The sequence below is a fragment of the Ixodes scapularis genome, unplaced genomic scaffold (assembly GCF_016920785.2).
Source record: "Ixodes scapularis isolate PalLabHiFi unplaced genomic scaffold, ASM1692078v2 PGA_scaffold1__304_contigs__length_218370807, whole genome shotgun sequence".
Lineage (NCBI taxonomy): Eukaryota > Metazoa > Arthropoda > Arachnida > Ixodida > Ixodidae > Ixodes > Ixodes scapularis.
In genome coordinates this window covers 104,840,450-104,855,470 of record NW_024609846.1, presented here as the reverse complement: position 1 = coordinate 104,855,470, position 15,021 = coordinate 104,840,450, and the positions used below count along the sequence as shown (strand labels likewise).

The following is a 15,021-nucleotide window of genomic DNA, read 5'->3' as shown; positions in this document are numbered from 1 at the left end:
CCTCTACCAGAATTACAAGCCTATTACAAGCCTCTTTTTAAAGTAAAGCCATGGTAAGTTTTGTAACACTGCTATGGCATTCAGGTAATACATATATATATATATATATACACCTTTCCAAAAAACACTCGACCCCAGGGGCAACCAACCGTTTTCGAGTCCAGTCACTGAGTTTGAGGCTAGACTCTCACCGGCGTCCCTCCTAACCCTAACCGAGTGGACTGTGATTTCAATAGGCGCAGCTTGCGTAGGCGCATTTTCAAACGCTGCTGGCGGCTAAATTATCGCCTTTTCCCGCTATATTTTGTGTCTCATGGTACATGTATTTTCCCGAGGACATTGAGAAAGCATTGTACCACATTTGAAAAAACAAAAAAAGCAACAAAAACAAAAATGTTAACTATTTTGTTGGGTATGCGCGCGACAGAACGAATGCGACTAGAATGTATAGTTCTAGTTAATTTTTTTTCTTAAGATAAGTTTTGACGACGCAGCGGGATTCGCCGAATGTGAAACGACAAAGCGTTTTGCTGTCAAAAATAAATTGCAACGGAAGAGGGCCGAAAGGCATGCATTTTTCACACTCACAAATAACGTGTTTACAATCGAACAATATATCGTACGTACCACACGATGCAGCGTTATCCGAAACGAATTTATTTGAGAACGATCTCAAATAACACAGTCACAGTCGATGACAGTCATATCTTGACGATCGCACGGAATCCGAGATGACTTCGTTTTGGGGCACGTTTCGGGGAGAGCTTCCTTTTTTCACAACCGCACCAAGGCAAAGAAACAAACGCGACTGACCCATTTCTCACCCCAACCCGGACAACTATTTTTAGAGATAACTGAGGATTCTACGGGGATTATCTCTGGGAGGGGGGAGAACAATGTTCGCAAAATCGCGTCGAGGGCCGTTCGACGTCCTTCACCTTTCCCGTGAATGTCGAGCAGAAAAGCTTGAATGGCAGGCACTTACCAGCCTTATTTCTCACAATGGAAGACAACACAAAAAGGGTACGCAGCACGCATAAAAAAAATAAGTGGAAACTTTCAAGAGAGGCGAGAAAACGTCGAATGCAAAACCGCAAAAACGTACGTAGAGAACCGTGCTGAGCGGGTCTTCACAGTCCCAGAGAGTGGCAGAAATTTTCTAGCTGATAGAGGGCGCGAGAGTCGCACCAGCCGCATCAGCATCAGCAACATGGCGGCGGCCTAGGAGCGTTTTTTGGAAAGGTGTATAGAGAGAGAGAGAGAAAGAGAGAACATATTGAGTATAGTAAAGATTTTTGTATTTTTAGAATTACTTTTAACTCAAGATGTTTTGAGGAACGTTTGGCTGGAAACCGTGCCCCGCACTAAACACCGTTCTGCCTGCCGTGCGTTTCCCTCGGACAGACATCAACGAGTGCTCTGAGTACAAGAGCAGCTCGCCGTGTGGCTTGAGTGCATTCTGCATGAACCTGGAGGGCAGCTACCTGTGCCAGTGCCCCCACGGGCACGTGGGCGACCCCTACATCGTCTGCTACCCGGAAGAGATCGAGTGCCAGCGGGACCAACAGTGCCCCGGCAACACGGTGTGCCTCAAGGACCGTTACCAGAAGGGCGTCTGCGGCTGCAAGCACCCCTTCGTGCGCGAGGGAGAGTACTGCGTCCGTAAGTCCCCACGCCTTTTTCGCCTACCCCTACTCTATATATTTGTTACCTGCTGCAGTCCAATGAATGGTCCAAGCAGGAAGGGCAGGAAAACCAAAAATACACCAAGGCCCGTTCAAGATTTAAGCACAAGTTCACAGTTCGTAATAGATTATAGAAAAAACGAATAGTAAAAAAGTCGCAGAAGCATGTATAAATACCTCTCACAGTCAAGAAGGGGTCGGCTGTCATAGGCGAAAGACTGAATGAAACTGAATTAGAAAAGAATAGCGCACGATTCAGTATGGCAGCATACTCGCTAGACCTACCCAGACAAGTCCTGAAATATACCGGGTGATTCAAGGAGACGGCAGGCTCTTTAAATCGACTGGAAAATTCGGTTTCTTAACCTATCGCGCTATGACTTTGTGCAGCGTTGCCCACAAATGGTGCATTTGTTTTTGTAAAATTTGCAAAGAGCGAACTTACCTGAGGAAAAAATAAAGAAAGAAAAAGGCTTAGCTCCTATGGAAACACAGCGGTGCCACCGGTCTGCAAACAACACGGTGCCGTTTCGCACAGGAGACAAGAGATGGCGCAAGCGGTCGCGACGCCAACTGCCGCCAACGAACGAGCAGACGATGCCGAGAGCCGGCGTATTTAGCAGACAAGGAACTGCAGTTCCTTGTTGTTATTGCGCCTGTTCTTGTTTCTGCGACTGTCGCCGCCCGCGGAACGCACTCCGCTTTTGAGTCGAAAAGATTGTCTGCTAAAGACGCTGGCTCTCGGCGCCGTATGCTCGTTCGTTGGCGGCATTCGTTGCGCCATCTCTTGTGTCCCGTGCGAAACGGCGCCGTGTTGTTTGAAGACCGGTGGCGCCGCTGCGTTTCCATAGGAGCTAAGCCTTTTTCTTTCTTTACTTTTCCTCAGGTAAGTTTGCTCTTCGCAAATTTTACAAAAAAAATGCACCATCTGTGGGCAACGCTGCACAAAGTCGTAGCGCGATAGGTTAGAAAAACAAATTTTCCGGTCGATTTAAAGAGCCTGCCGTCTCCTTGAATCACCCGGTAGAGTAGAAAATCAATGATGAAACAACCCTCAGTCTTGACTGGACCAGTATTGCCCTCAACCTCAGCTCTGGCCCAACTTGCTTGGAATAGCGACCCATTTAAGACGGTTTGTGGGAAAGCACTGCCAAATCAGTTGACCACTCTGCTAAAATGCTACAACTTAAAATTTAAATTAGTTGTTTTGAGTACGCTGGCCCAGGTCATCTCACATGCGGCACTATCCTTCTCATTGTCAATCTTTGTCCTTTTCTTACTCCCATGTTTTCCTTCCGTTTGTTGTCGAATCAGCTATGAATTTATCTTTACCGTCACACTGTGTATGTTTGCTAGAGCGTAAACAGAATACAGTAGTGTGCACCAAAAAGTATCTGGTGCAGGAGGTGTAGGTAAATCAGACGAGCCTACTGTCGACAGCAATAAGGTTCTGGGTTGCAAATTCAATGTCAATACTACGAATTCATCCAAAAAATATTTGGTACCTAAGGGTTTTAATGCAACAGTACCTAATAATACTGAAATGTCTCATCTCCTCCAGTGGTCAGTCGGAACTGCTCTACAACAAATCCGTGCCCAGAAAATCAAGAATGCATCTTCACGGGTCCGGGCTACGGCTTCTGCATCTGTCCCAAGGGATTTACGCTCGAAGCGACTGGCTTCTGTCGAAGTGAGCGATTTTGTCTCTCTCGCTCTCTTTTATGATGCCAGGATGTCACATGACTGCCGTCACGGTGTTCATGTGATGACATAACATTGAATTGACCTACCTACTGCATTTTTTTTTCACTAAATTTCCGTCGGTTTGTTTTATAGAACAATGTGACTTAGTATATGCTTTTAAAAGAAAAAAAGTAAGTATGCACAAATCTGCCGTGGAGGCTGTTCTTTTTGTTCAATTCGTTTGCATGAATATTGAAACTTGTTCTCACTTGCGCATATACAGCGATCACAATATATGTGGGCTCATCTATACAGTTTCGCCGCGCCTGCCGTACAGATATATAAGCGTGATTTATACGATGCTGCTACTTATAGACCGGACAAATAACGGTAAGGCAGGAAGAGGATACTCTAACTGTTGTGTTACACTCTTGCAGACATCAACGAATGCGAAGAGATCAGCGAATGGTCACCGTGTGGAGCAAACTCTGAGTGTCGCGACTTGAAGGGGGCCTACCAGTGCCTGTGCGCCCCTGGTTACACGGGAAACCCTCGTCAGGGATGTTCCCCTATTCGTGAGTGGATTGCTATGCTACGTACCGTAAGCTTTGATCAGAGGTTACCTTTGAATGTGAAACAAAAAGTGCTTTCTACTACAAAAGCCAATTTTTCATTGTCTTTGAGCAAAGTTGTCTGGAATCAAGAATATAATGTTAGTGTGGCTTCCTTCATATTACAAAAATTTGCCCTTGCCCATGCATCCTCACGTTAGCTTAGTTGGCCGAGCACTGCACTTTGTTTGCAATGGAACCATTTGCAGTTAGTTACTCAGTCTTTGGAAAACGCTTACCACTCTTCTTTTGGATGGATCTGAATTACTTCTTTATTGCTTACCCAGTTTGGTATAATTGTTGCTTCAATTTGCTGTAATCATTACCCAAATGTAACATTTCAAATAATTTACATTTTTGGTAGGGATTTCCAGAACATGTATTGGTTCCTTCTGCGCAAATATTGAAACTTTCGAATAGCAGCTTCTAGCAATACACTATTCAAAATTTGCTTCAAGATCAACTTCGAAATTTGTATTTTTCGAAGTGTTGATCGCAGCAATTTGACCCTGTTGAGTGCGCTTCTTAGTTAGCACCAGTGTACTGCGGGGAAGCAACACCCACAGAGCGCACTTCCACAGGTGTTGCTTTTCCGCAGTGCACCGGTGCTCGGTAAGAAGCGAGTTTAACGGAATCAACACTTCGAAAAATACAAATATCACAGTCGCATACTTAGGAGAAAAGCATCTTTCAAAGTGGGATGGTGCACAGGTGTGCCTGGTGTACTTAAAAAGAAACAAACTTTCTGAATGTAGACATCTACCTGCATTGGAGTAAAATTTTTAAAATTAAACTGTGGCAGTTATGTGAGAGTATGTTAGGCAGAGATTAGGCAGTCTGCATTTATATCTTGTGATTGTCCTTCTTTTTTTAAACTTCGAGATTGAAGAAAGGTATGTGCATATAACATGAAGATTTGTAAATCCCCATTGATGAGATATAGCTGGGCATCTCTATAGGTTTGCTTTATGTCAAATACATCATTTACCTGCCATCCCAATGTAAGCATTGGACTTTGTGAGGTCATAGCTCATAAATATAGTTAGAATAAAACTAACATAGCTTGAGAACAACCTTCATGAGTTCAGCTGGGTTTTTGTTTTATAGTGAAAGCTTGGGAAATGCCTCAGTATTCTGTGGTTTTTGTCCAAAAACTAACACGCTCCCAAGTTTGTATTTTCAATATTCGTTTTGCACTTATTTAACCAAAAACCATCATTCGCTTCGAATTCACTTTGAACTCAGAATCCACTATTCACACTCTCCTATTTCTTTGTTATCAGGCAAATGAGCAAGCTTTCTGGAAATATAAACATAAAAAAACGGAAAGCACCCTTCAAATTTGCCTGCTTTCTTTTTTCCAGGAATTCGGTGTCGTGGAGACTCAGACTGCCCCACCAACGAAAAGTGTGCTCAAGGACAGTGCCAGTGCCAGCCTCCTTACATCCTCGAAGGAGAGACGTGCAAAGGTGGGTTGCACGTTCGAAACTGTTCCTCGGTCCTAATTCTGGTATGAACGAAACTTAAACTAGTTGAGCTACCAGCTTAACTACAAAGGACGCAATAATGAAGTGTCAAACGTTAATTATGACCCTTTGCTTTTGAATATCAGGTGAAGAGTTCCCCGTTCATCTGCTACGTCATTTGTAGTATGAAAGTGTCTCGGTTGCTGCATAAAAACTATTAAAGTGTCTCGCTTGCTGCGTAAGAAGTGCCAAGTGATGCACATGCCCTACCAGCTTAGAGAACAATCTGCTGGGTCATTGGGCAAAGGGCCTCTCTCGAATACCTCGTGTTTTCTGTTCCAGACCCTTGCGCCTGGATCCAGTGTGGCCAGTATGCCACGTGTGCCATCACCCCGTCGGGTCCGCAGTGCCAGTGCAATCCTGGGTGCACGGGAAATCCGCAGACGGGCTGTTGGGGTAAGGCCTAGCATTGGTTCCGCCCGGGGCCTTTCTCCGTAGCACATTCAGCGTGTATGAAAGGAAGCTGCATTACAGTAGTGCTGCCAGATATTCAATGCCTACAACCCTTTACCGGATTATGGTAGTTGCTTACAGGGCGAGAATGGCAAGGAGTTCTTTCAGTTGCCCCGTCTCCAGCGCAAGCTTTCTAACTTCAATAACTATCGGGCATCTCGTGAGCCTTGAGCGCGCACTCAAAATGCGGCTTGGGGGAACGAGCGCGCGTGCTGAAGGTGCAGCATTCGAAAGACATGCCCTGACGTTCTGATCCTGTCAACAGCTATAGTAAATCTTGATTGACTAACTCGCGCGCCGATTATTTGAGAATGAAAGAAAATCATCTAAATTATAAAAAGGAGCAGTCTCACCTGTGAGCCAGCGGCAGTGTTGTTATCAATAGACTAATTTATTCTTAATTTCTTTGTTTTTTTTTCTTAAAAATTTAGGCCTTTTAGACAAACATCTGTTGATGCGTCTCGATTAAAACTTTCGATTACTTGACGAGATTTCGTGCGCACGCATGTTTCCGTGGTGCAGATGTCAACGAGTGCACGTCCAACCTGCCCATCGACCCCAACGGACCTTGCGGCGTGGGCGCAATTTGCATCAACGTCGTTGGAGGCTTTCAGTGCGAATGCCCTCCTGCGACAACCGGAGATCCCTTCACCACAGGATGTGAGTTGGGGCAGTGCACTGCGTGACACCGCGGCGCCTGGAACGTGTCTCCCGCCGGTGTGTTTACCGTGTCCCAAAAAGGTGGTCTCTCGATTTCCGTGACAGAACGTCGTAGAAGCGTGGCGTTGTCGCCGGCCGTGGTCCTGGCGGTGTTGCAGCAGCGGTGGCAGATGCCAGTTTTGCTGTGGATCGCTTTCTTGCTCGCATAGTGGTAGGAAGCTTCTGGAGGCGACACGATGCCACCAGAGGCGAAGCCAGAAGTGTGACTTCGCCAAAACCACGGTTTTTGTCATCATTGGGGGCGTGTACCCCCCCCTTCTGGCTTCACCTCTGGTGGCGTTATGTCGCCTCCAGAAGCTTCCTACCTCCATGCTAGCTTGACAGTTGATGAAAGCTTCAACAATCAGGAGTTGGGACTCCATATTTGCAATCTTTTTGTCGGCGACGCTCGCATTCCTTACTTTTTTGCCGGGAGTTCTAGTAGCACCAACCGTCAGGATCACCGTGTCCGACAACACAACGCGCCGGCTTCTGCGACGTCATCTGTTGCCCCTTTGGGACCACTTTCGATGTATGGGCAGGATGAGAAGGTAAACGCACCGGTCAAAGACAGGTTCCAGGCACTGTAGTAACATTACAACCTGCACCTCTCTTAGCACTGTTAATTCGTTCCGTGCAAACTTGCAACACTTGCTCGATGGTGCGTCTGGTCGTTTCGTTTTATAGGCCAAGGTTCGGTGGGCTGCAGGATGGACGAGCAGTGTCCTCGGAATGCCGTGTGCGAAGCAAAGGGTGGAACCTGTTTCGGTAAGGAGACTAGGGTCTCTGTAACCAGATTCAGATCTGTCGGAGCCAGAAGTGTTTCAGTTCGGTTTTACGCTTGTTTCTTGCAGATCCTTGCGTCACATCCGAGTGTGGGCCAAACGCCTACTGCACGCCTCAGGACCACAAACCAACCTGTGCCTGTCGACCCGGGTACGAGGGTGACCCGTATGATCTCGAAGCGGGGTGCCGTTCGCGTGAGTTTTCTTCTCTTGGGCTCTTGGAGCTCTCTTGCGCGATTCCCGTGACCGAGGTTTTAGTGGATGCGTTTGACAAACATGAATGGTTGTATATAGTGCCGCACTGCAGTAACCAGATCCTTAGTATCAGCAGAATACTGCACCCTTAGCATTAATATTACTAAAGAATATTTTATATGTATTATTAGAAACATTTTTTGGAGATATCCTCAATCGCAGTGCTGTCGATTTATCCTTGGAGCTCAGTTTATGTTGAAGGCAAGTCACTGTACCAATGTTTTCAGCTAGAAATAGCATCTACATTTTGCAACTTGTAGAGCATAGACTGATTGCAATGTTTCCTGTAATGCTTTGCCAGCTTGTACCAAGGTCTGGTGCGGCGTCAACGCACACTGCATCGTCAACTCGTACAATGAAGGCGTCTGCAAGTGCTTCGAAGGGTTTCGAGGAAACCCCTGGGAGGGAGGAGAGTGTGCTCCAGGTGTGTTGTAGCGAAAAAATCCCGCCTTCTCGCTAAAACTTTTCGAAGTCTAAATATTTTTTCATTACGCATAGTATTATGGTTGACTGCCTCCCAAACAGTGTTCTTACTTTTTTCCCCTTCGTTCTTCATGCGCAGACTTGCGGTGCTCCGACTCGAGGCCTTGTCCTAAGGGGCAAGAATGTTCTGACGGCTTCTGCATAGGTTTGTGCCTTACTCTGACATACTTCATTTATCAGATGCTCGAACCCAGCAACACTTGAGAACTTGTTTTTAATTTGCCGTACAGTCTGTCGCTTTTTGTGTAACAGTCTCTGATTTCCTCTTACCCCACCCAGACAAATGTGAGAACGTGCGGTGTGGAGTCGGTGCACGCTGCGATCAGCAGACTGGGAGCTGCGTCTGCCTGCCTTACTTTCTCGGAAACTCCGAAGTTATGTGTGTTCCACGTGAGTTTGGTTCAGAACCCTTTGGTCCATCTAAACCATTAAAGCCATTCTAAGCTTCGAAGTGACTGACTTGTCTATCTCTCGCCTCAACCTTTGCAGCCGTCCTTCCGCCAGTTTGTATTCCGGGCTGCGGTACCGGTGCTCACTGCACGTATTCCGTTCCCAACAAGTGTGTCTGCAATCCTGGCCTCTATGGAAACCCATACTCGGCTTGCAGTGAGTATTGCAACATCCTTAAATCTTTGTGCCAATGTTGTCTCTGTTTCAAAGCAGTGCACATTTGTCAAGGACCTGCAAAGTCTTTTATTGATAGCTCACTCACTTGTCATAAATGCTCTTGCATTTCTGTTCTCGATGTACTTCGATGTACTTTTTTTTGTAGTAGTATTACTACAAAAAAAAAAGAAAAAAATGTAACTGCTTAATTTCGGTGAAAACACTTCATATGTAGGTTTTTAGCATTATGATTTGGGCAAGAGAAATATGGCAATGTTAAAGTCAATATAATTGGTATTTAATGTGTCAAGAAATAATGATTGAACCCTTGTAGCCAACAAGGGAGAGCTTGGTTCGATCAACTGGAAGGATGAAAATATTGTTGTGCTTTTAACATAATAGTAGGACCACCCTTACCCTGAGTAGCATACATATATGCCTGCTGTTGGAATAGATGCTCAAGCAGGTGTTCTCAAACTGGGTTCCAGGGAACACAAAGGTTCCACGAGCTGGTCTCATGGGCTCTGCGAACACCCAAATTGCAACCCCCCCCCCCACGCCGCAGGCTGCGCGAAAGGACCATGCAAAGCGCCTTCACCTCACTTTGTACTGACATCGTGATTGATATGGTGGGGATATATGGGAAGCAACACAAGCAAAATTGCCTACAATTGTGCATCTGTTGCTTCTTGGTCGGCAAATATAGAGGGGGGGGGGAGAGGGTTCCGCGGCAGTTTTTGAGGCTTCTTGGGGTCCCGTGAGACCAAAAAGTTTGAGAACCCCTGTGCTAAAGCATCCGTACTACCTTGTATTTGCAGCCCAAGAGCAGGCGCACTGCTCGGCCTCAAGTTGTGGCACCAACGCGCAGTGCCTTGGAACCGGAGACAGGCTGGACTGCCGATGTCCAGCTGGTCTTCAGGGAAATCCCTTCACTCATTGCAATGGTAGGTTTAAAATGTTCTCATTGAACAGGTTCATCACTTTGTATGTATTGAAATCATAAGCATCAGATTCTAAAGGTGGGCTGAGAAGCCACAAAGTATCTATGCCCACAATGGAGCTCATGAAAGATTCTGTTGGTTATAGTCACTACTTTAATCTGACTCTAGTTACCAGGTTTATTCTTCACATGCAGAGTCATTCTGCTTACAGTCGTTTTATGGCCTAGAACTGTTGTGGTAGGTGTAATGTATGTGTCCTTTGTAGTGTTTGCGGATTTACTGAGACAGGCATCTGATCACTCTTGTATACAATATTCTTGTGTCGTGACTCCCACACACAATTTCATGTAGGCTTTTGCACCATGTAGTAAGAGAACAGGCAATTAATTAATTGATTAATTGGGTAGTCAATTTAAGTTGTCATTTCCATTTTAATTATCTTTCAATCTTACTGATTGAGATCAGTCCATTCTAGGTACATTGGTGGATGATGCAATATAAAATTAGTTTCGATAGAGCTGGAAGTTGTGTGACTTCCTTTACAACGGCATTTTGGTAATCAAATATTTTACTTCCCTCGTAGATTTACGAAAGCAACTGTTTCTCGTTGTTCTTTTCTTTTTGTGTTTCTTTCAGACATCAATGAATGCCTGGGAAGTGGCAGTGTTTGCGGCACTGACGCTAGCTGCATCAACACATTTGGCAGCTTCAGGTGCATCTGTCCTCAAGGAATGACCGGAAATCCCCTGTTTGCCTGCAGTAAGTGCTCCTAAGATCACTCACTAACGTATCTTAATAGCGACGATTTGGCTGAGAAGGTGTGTATTTCCCGTGACCTAGGTCACTTGTGCCTCAACATCTGAATGCCACACCCTACTGAAAGTCTGCCGCTGACAACCAGGGAGTTTTCTCGCGCCCATAGTTTTACAAGATGCTAGGGCAGCTTCCGAAACGCTTCGCCCGTCCCTTAAGAAAAAAGTGTAATGTGGGTTCGTTTAGGGAAGCCCAACGATATATGGACATTCTCCTCACACAGACAGTCTCGAAGAGACGAACCAAAGTTCTTACTTGAAATTTCTGTGTCTCCCAAATGACACAGTGACGAAGAGAGAGGCGAGCCAGTTTTGTGTTTCCTTGAGAGCTTTGTGTTTGTCTCCCCAGCGCCGCAGGGTCCGGGCGGCGTGATTCCTGGAGGCGGCGGAGACGTGCCCGCTCCCCCCGTGGGTCCCGTGGGACCCCCCGGAGGGGGTGCGGTGCCGGAGCCTCCGGGAGGAGGGGCGTCTCCCACCACCTTCGCCCCGCCCCCGCACGACGGCCTGTGTGAGACAAACCGCGACTGCGGCCACGGAGGCGCCTGCGTGCCCGGCGTCAACAACCACCGACACTGCATCCGTGAGTCGCCGCCATTTCCGCCGCAGATTTTAGGGGCGAAACTCCTTAGGGTCTAGCCTTGTCCATCCGGCATCCGTGCTCACATCGATTGCCATCCCATCTGTCTTCTTAAAAAAAGAAAAAATGTTTGCGCAGTCGACAGGATTCGAACCTGTGCAGGGAGACCCCAATGAATTTCTAGTCCATCGCCTTAACCACTTGACCACGACTGCGGAACGGGTAGGGGGCTTTGAGATGGTGGTAGTAACTCAAGAGCTGGGGATGTCATGGATGAAACGTTGCATGTAGCCACTCAACGTCTATACAGGAGAGGGCGCTGCGGTCAAATGCGTATATAATCGCGTTAAACTTTGCATCAGCACTACCTATGAACAAAATCAGTATCATCAGCAGTCAGCACCACCAGAGCTTCGCCCCAATCAACATCATTCACCACGTGGAGATGCGGTCATATTTTTTTTGGCTTTCTTTGCCCTCGCCCTCTCGTGTTATGGTCAGTTGCAGGTTGATTAAAGCGGGACAAGCCCCACCCCCACAAAGCTCTCCACATCTTACGATTGATGGCTTCCTCCTCGTCTTCTCTTCGGCATCCACTGTGCTAGAGTGTGAAGACTGGAGGGCTTTGTGGGACGAGCTTGTCCTGCTCTTCTTAACCCGCGATACACTATGGTAGGTGCTGACTCTTTCGAATCGTGAGTCGGGCATCACCTTGCTCACATTCTCGAAAGTGATTTGCACCATTGAGCGAGGCTCGTCGCATGCAAGTGCCTGTGTCTCTTTGTTTTTGTTGGACGAGAACTGGCACACCTTGGGCATTTCGGTAGATTAGTGCTCGCATCTTCCGCAACACTGCGCAAGACTCTCGAGATCCAGTATATAAAACGTGTCGAGCTGGGAAATTGCTTGACCCGTTGGCTCTGTAACTAATGAAATCACTAGTGCAGTTTTTTTTTCCTTTGTGGAGGTTACATTTAGTATAGTTTATAAATAGGATTCCATGTTTTCGGATAATTTAAAACACTCGGGAAAACACTCGCTTGCAAAATTTTCGTCAGTTCGGATTTATTCGGTAAACTCCAAATTTCAATGTCGCAATGCAAAAAACATAAAAAAGATGGCTATATAGAATTAAGTTTAGTCAGTGCATAAGGTCAATAGGCCTAGAAAAATTTCAACCCAGTTTCCTTTCAAATCTCGTATGACTGACAAAAGGGGTGGTCGTACTTCGAGGTCAGGATAAAAACCACTGTTTTGATTTCCAATTTGGAACACCATTTGCGCTTTTTAAAGGAAGGACGAGTTGTGCTTTTGTAACAGTGAAAGCTATGAATCATAGAGATTTTATTGACCGGGGAAAAGGTGTGGGGTTGTTGTTGCAGTTTATTTACCACTCCACCCCGTGCAGGTGCGGGGTGGGTGATAAAATAGGATGGGATCAAAACCAAACTTCTCAGTGACTGCCTCCAGGAGGTTAGTGATTTAAAGGTGTCAAAGTTTATTGAAGCAACAGTTGTTTGCAAATTTTGTCTTGTGACAAATTAGTATTGCCTATGGCAAGTGTGCCAGTGCCAAATCTAGCTAAAGAAATATTTTTATACAAGCACATTCTTTTGAGTTAAGCAGATGTTTACACTCAGTTTTTTTAGTTTTTTTTATTATGAAACATTGTAAAACTAAATTTCGAATTTGAGGGAATTGAATAAAAATAAACTCCAACAAACTCAAAATTTTCGGCAAAACATAAACTCGGAAAAACGCGTTACGCGTTCGACGAAAAATAAACTCCTAAAACACGAAACCCTATTCACGAAACACCATTGCACCTCAAGACAGCTAGGCCAAGCGTCACACACTTAGTGAATGGTCCTGACTGTAGTGCGTAGGGTCTTCATCATCGTGCGTGTCTCATTCAATGTTGTTGCTTCTGGTCGTGTCTTCGGGCGTCAATTGCGATCGTTTAGCAGCCCACCTGTCCCGTTGAGCTAGTCTTCCTTTGGCAATGTTCTTCCGAGAATAGCGCCCACGCTGTCGGTGCTCTTCATTGGTTAGTTTAGCTGTTAACTTAACGTGTGGCACGTACGCTCGGTAGCAGTTCCTGGAATGAAAATACGAACAACAATCGTGGTTTAACAAAAAAAAATCAACCAGTCAGCGTTAATCTTGGGCGTGACGTGGTACAAGACGTCAGACCTGGCTCAGCCTATTAGCATCGAGATCATCTGCTGCTTCACAAAGTTTTTGGACCACCCTCAACGAGGCGGAAAACGTTTCTCGTTAGAAACCAAGAAAATGTTCCCATTCCTTTGCCAGGCCCGTGCGAGGACCGTGTCTGCGGGCCACACGCCGAGTGCTTTGTGGAGAACAGCTTCGGCGTCTGCCAGTGTCTGCAAGGATTCCAGGGTGACCCGGGCAACTTGGAAGTGGGCTGCACCCCACCCAGAAGTAAGTGCTCCGTTTCGAGTCGCAGAACTTGCATTACACATTCTGCAGTTGTCTGTTCAGACTCTTTTCACCCAGTCTGCGTCTGTGTATGTGCAGGCTTAGTGGGTGAACAAGGTCACCCTCACACGAGACGTAACGAAACGTGCAAGTGAAGGCCTCTGGTAGAGTGGCAGTCTCATTATGCGTGTGCAGTCTATTAACTAGACACGACTGTTATGAGCTCTTGATATGGATGTTTGTTTGGCTGCATATGAGATAGTGAATACGTCCCATGCACATGCAGATTGTGTCAACTTCAAATTAGGGAGAAAATATGGGTAGAACCATCAAATGTCAATATGAATTTCTCAAGTCGGAAATGACTCTGTCGACCTGACTATGCATTTTATCTTATTGTCTCTTCCCTCTTTCCTCTCTTCTTAGTTACTTTCCCTTTCCTCAAATTTCCTGCCTTTAATCGGTTGCTCACTTTTGGAATTTCTATATATGTCCGTTGGTAGTTTGTTGTCTTTGTCCTAAGCGTTTATTCTTTCTTCAATCTTTACCCGCACCAACATAATCTTTGTCCACGAATAAATATAAGGCACTTTTTGTCTAAACTAAGGATGACACCTTGTAGGTATGGAATTTCTGATGTAAACTAATTCTTATTGGTTCATACTGTTTTAATTTGACTTGAGTTTCCCAAAGACTAGTATAATGTTTTTACTTAAAAATTTTGCAGCTGAGATTTGCTGCAACTAATTTAAAACTTGTTAGAAGAAATTGACCTGGGCAATCTGAACTTACAGTAGAACAAGTTTTCTGAATGTTATCGATTTGCTTTGAAAGAGCAGTGAACACCTGTACGGTTCTAACTTGTCTCTCATGTCTATTGATTATAGGTGCCGCAGCCTGTGAAACAGACGATGTGTGCGGATCTAATGCGGCTTGTGTTGTCAACCAAGAGAATGTCCGCGAGTGCCAAGGTACCGTTTACTTCAGCCCTCTTTAGTTCTGCCTTGTAGGCCCTTTTGCATGATTCTAAATGTGACTTTATTTGTCCCTGTAGATGTCTGCCTGAACACTCAGTGTGGGCCTAACGCGGTCTGCCGTGCCCTTCGTCACAAGGCAAACTGTGTGTGCAGAGACCACTTCGTTGGAGATCCCAACGACCTGATTCGGGGGTGCTCAAGTAAGGACCTTTCTACTTGCATCGAGTCTAACATTTGATATTGCTTGGACACACTGCAGTTGCACTATAGATGGCTGAAAGAAAACTTAGTTTCAGGCACTTGCATGTCAAGGCATCAGATGGCATCTTATGGTGACACGAACGATACTGCCAGTGATGACTGTTTCTTTTATGTCAAATATGCTAGACCACAGTGATCAATTCAGAAAATCTGTTGCATCTTGCTCCTAATTTTGATTAATCTAATATTGTGCCTGTTTTCGTATGTCAGTGCTATTTACTGGGT

General features: G+C 45.7%; 1 protein-coding gene across 1 annotated transcript in view; it reads left to right on the top strand.

Moving 5' to 3' along the window:
• LOC8032740 overlaps positions 1 to 15,021 on the top strand; it is a 166,443-nt gene that overhangs the window by 56,817 nt on the left and 94,605 nt on the right. The window contains exons 21-38 of the mRNA XM_042290288.1: positions 1,405 to 1,662; positions 3,247 to 3,375; positions 3,806 to 3,943; positions 5,344 to 5,448; positions 5,788 to 5,901; positions 6,481 to 6,618; positions 7,345 to 7,425; positions 7,512 to 7,637; positions 7,999 to 8,121; positions 8,260 to 8,325; positions 8,460 to 8,570; positions 8,670 to 8,786; positions 9,605 to 9,730; positions 10,364 to 10,486; positions 10,889 to 11,119; positions 13,430 to 13,561; positions 14,446 to 14,529; positions 14,613 to 14,735. Coding sequence (XP_042146222.1) covers positions 1,405 to 1,662; positions 3,247 to 3,375; positions 3,806 to 3,943; positions 5,344 to 5,448; positions 5,788 to 5,901; positions 6,481 to 6,618; positions 7,345 to 7,425; positions 7,512 to 7,637; positions 7,999 to 8,121; positions 8,260 to 8,325; positions 8,460 to 8,570; positions 8,670 to 8,786; positions 9,605 to 9,730; positions 10,364 to 10,486; positions 10,889 to 11,119; positions 13,430 to 13,561; positions 14,446 to 14,529; positions 14,613 to 14,735 — 2,325 coding nt within the window. The remainder of the gene's footprint in view (positions 1 to 1,404; positions 1,663 to 3,246; positions 3,376 to 3,805; positions 3,944 to 5,343; positions 5,449 to 5,787; positions 5,902 to 6,480; positions 6,619 to 7,344; positions 7,426 to 7,511; positions 7,638 to 7,998; positions 8,122 to 8,259; positions 8,326 to 8,459; positions 8,571 to 8,669; positions 8,787 to 9,604; positions 9,731 to 10,363; positions 10,487 to 10,888; positions 11,120 to 13,429; positions 13,562 to 14,445; positions 14,530 to 14,612; positions 14,736 to 15,021) is intronic.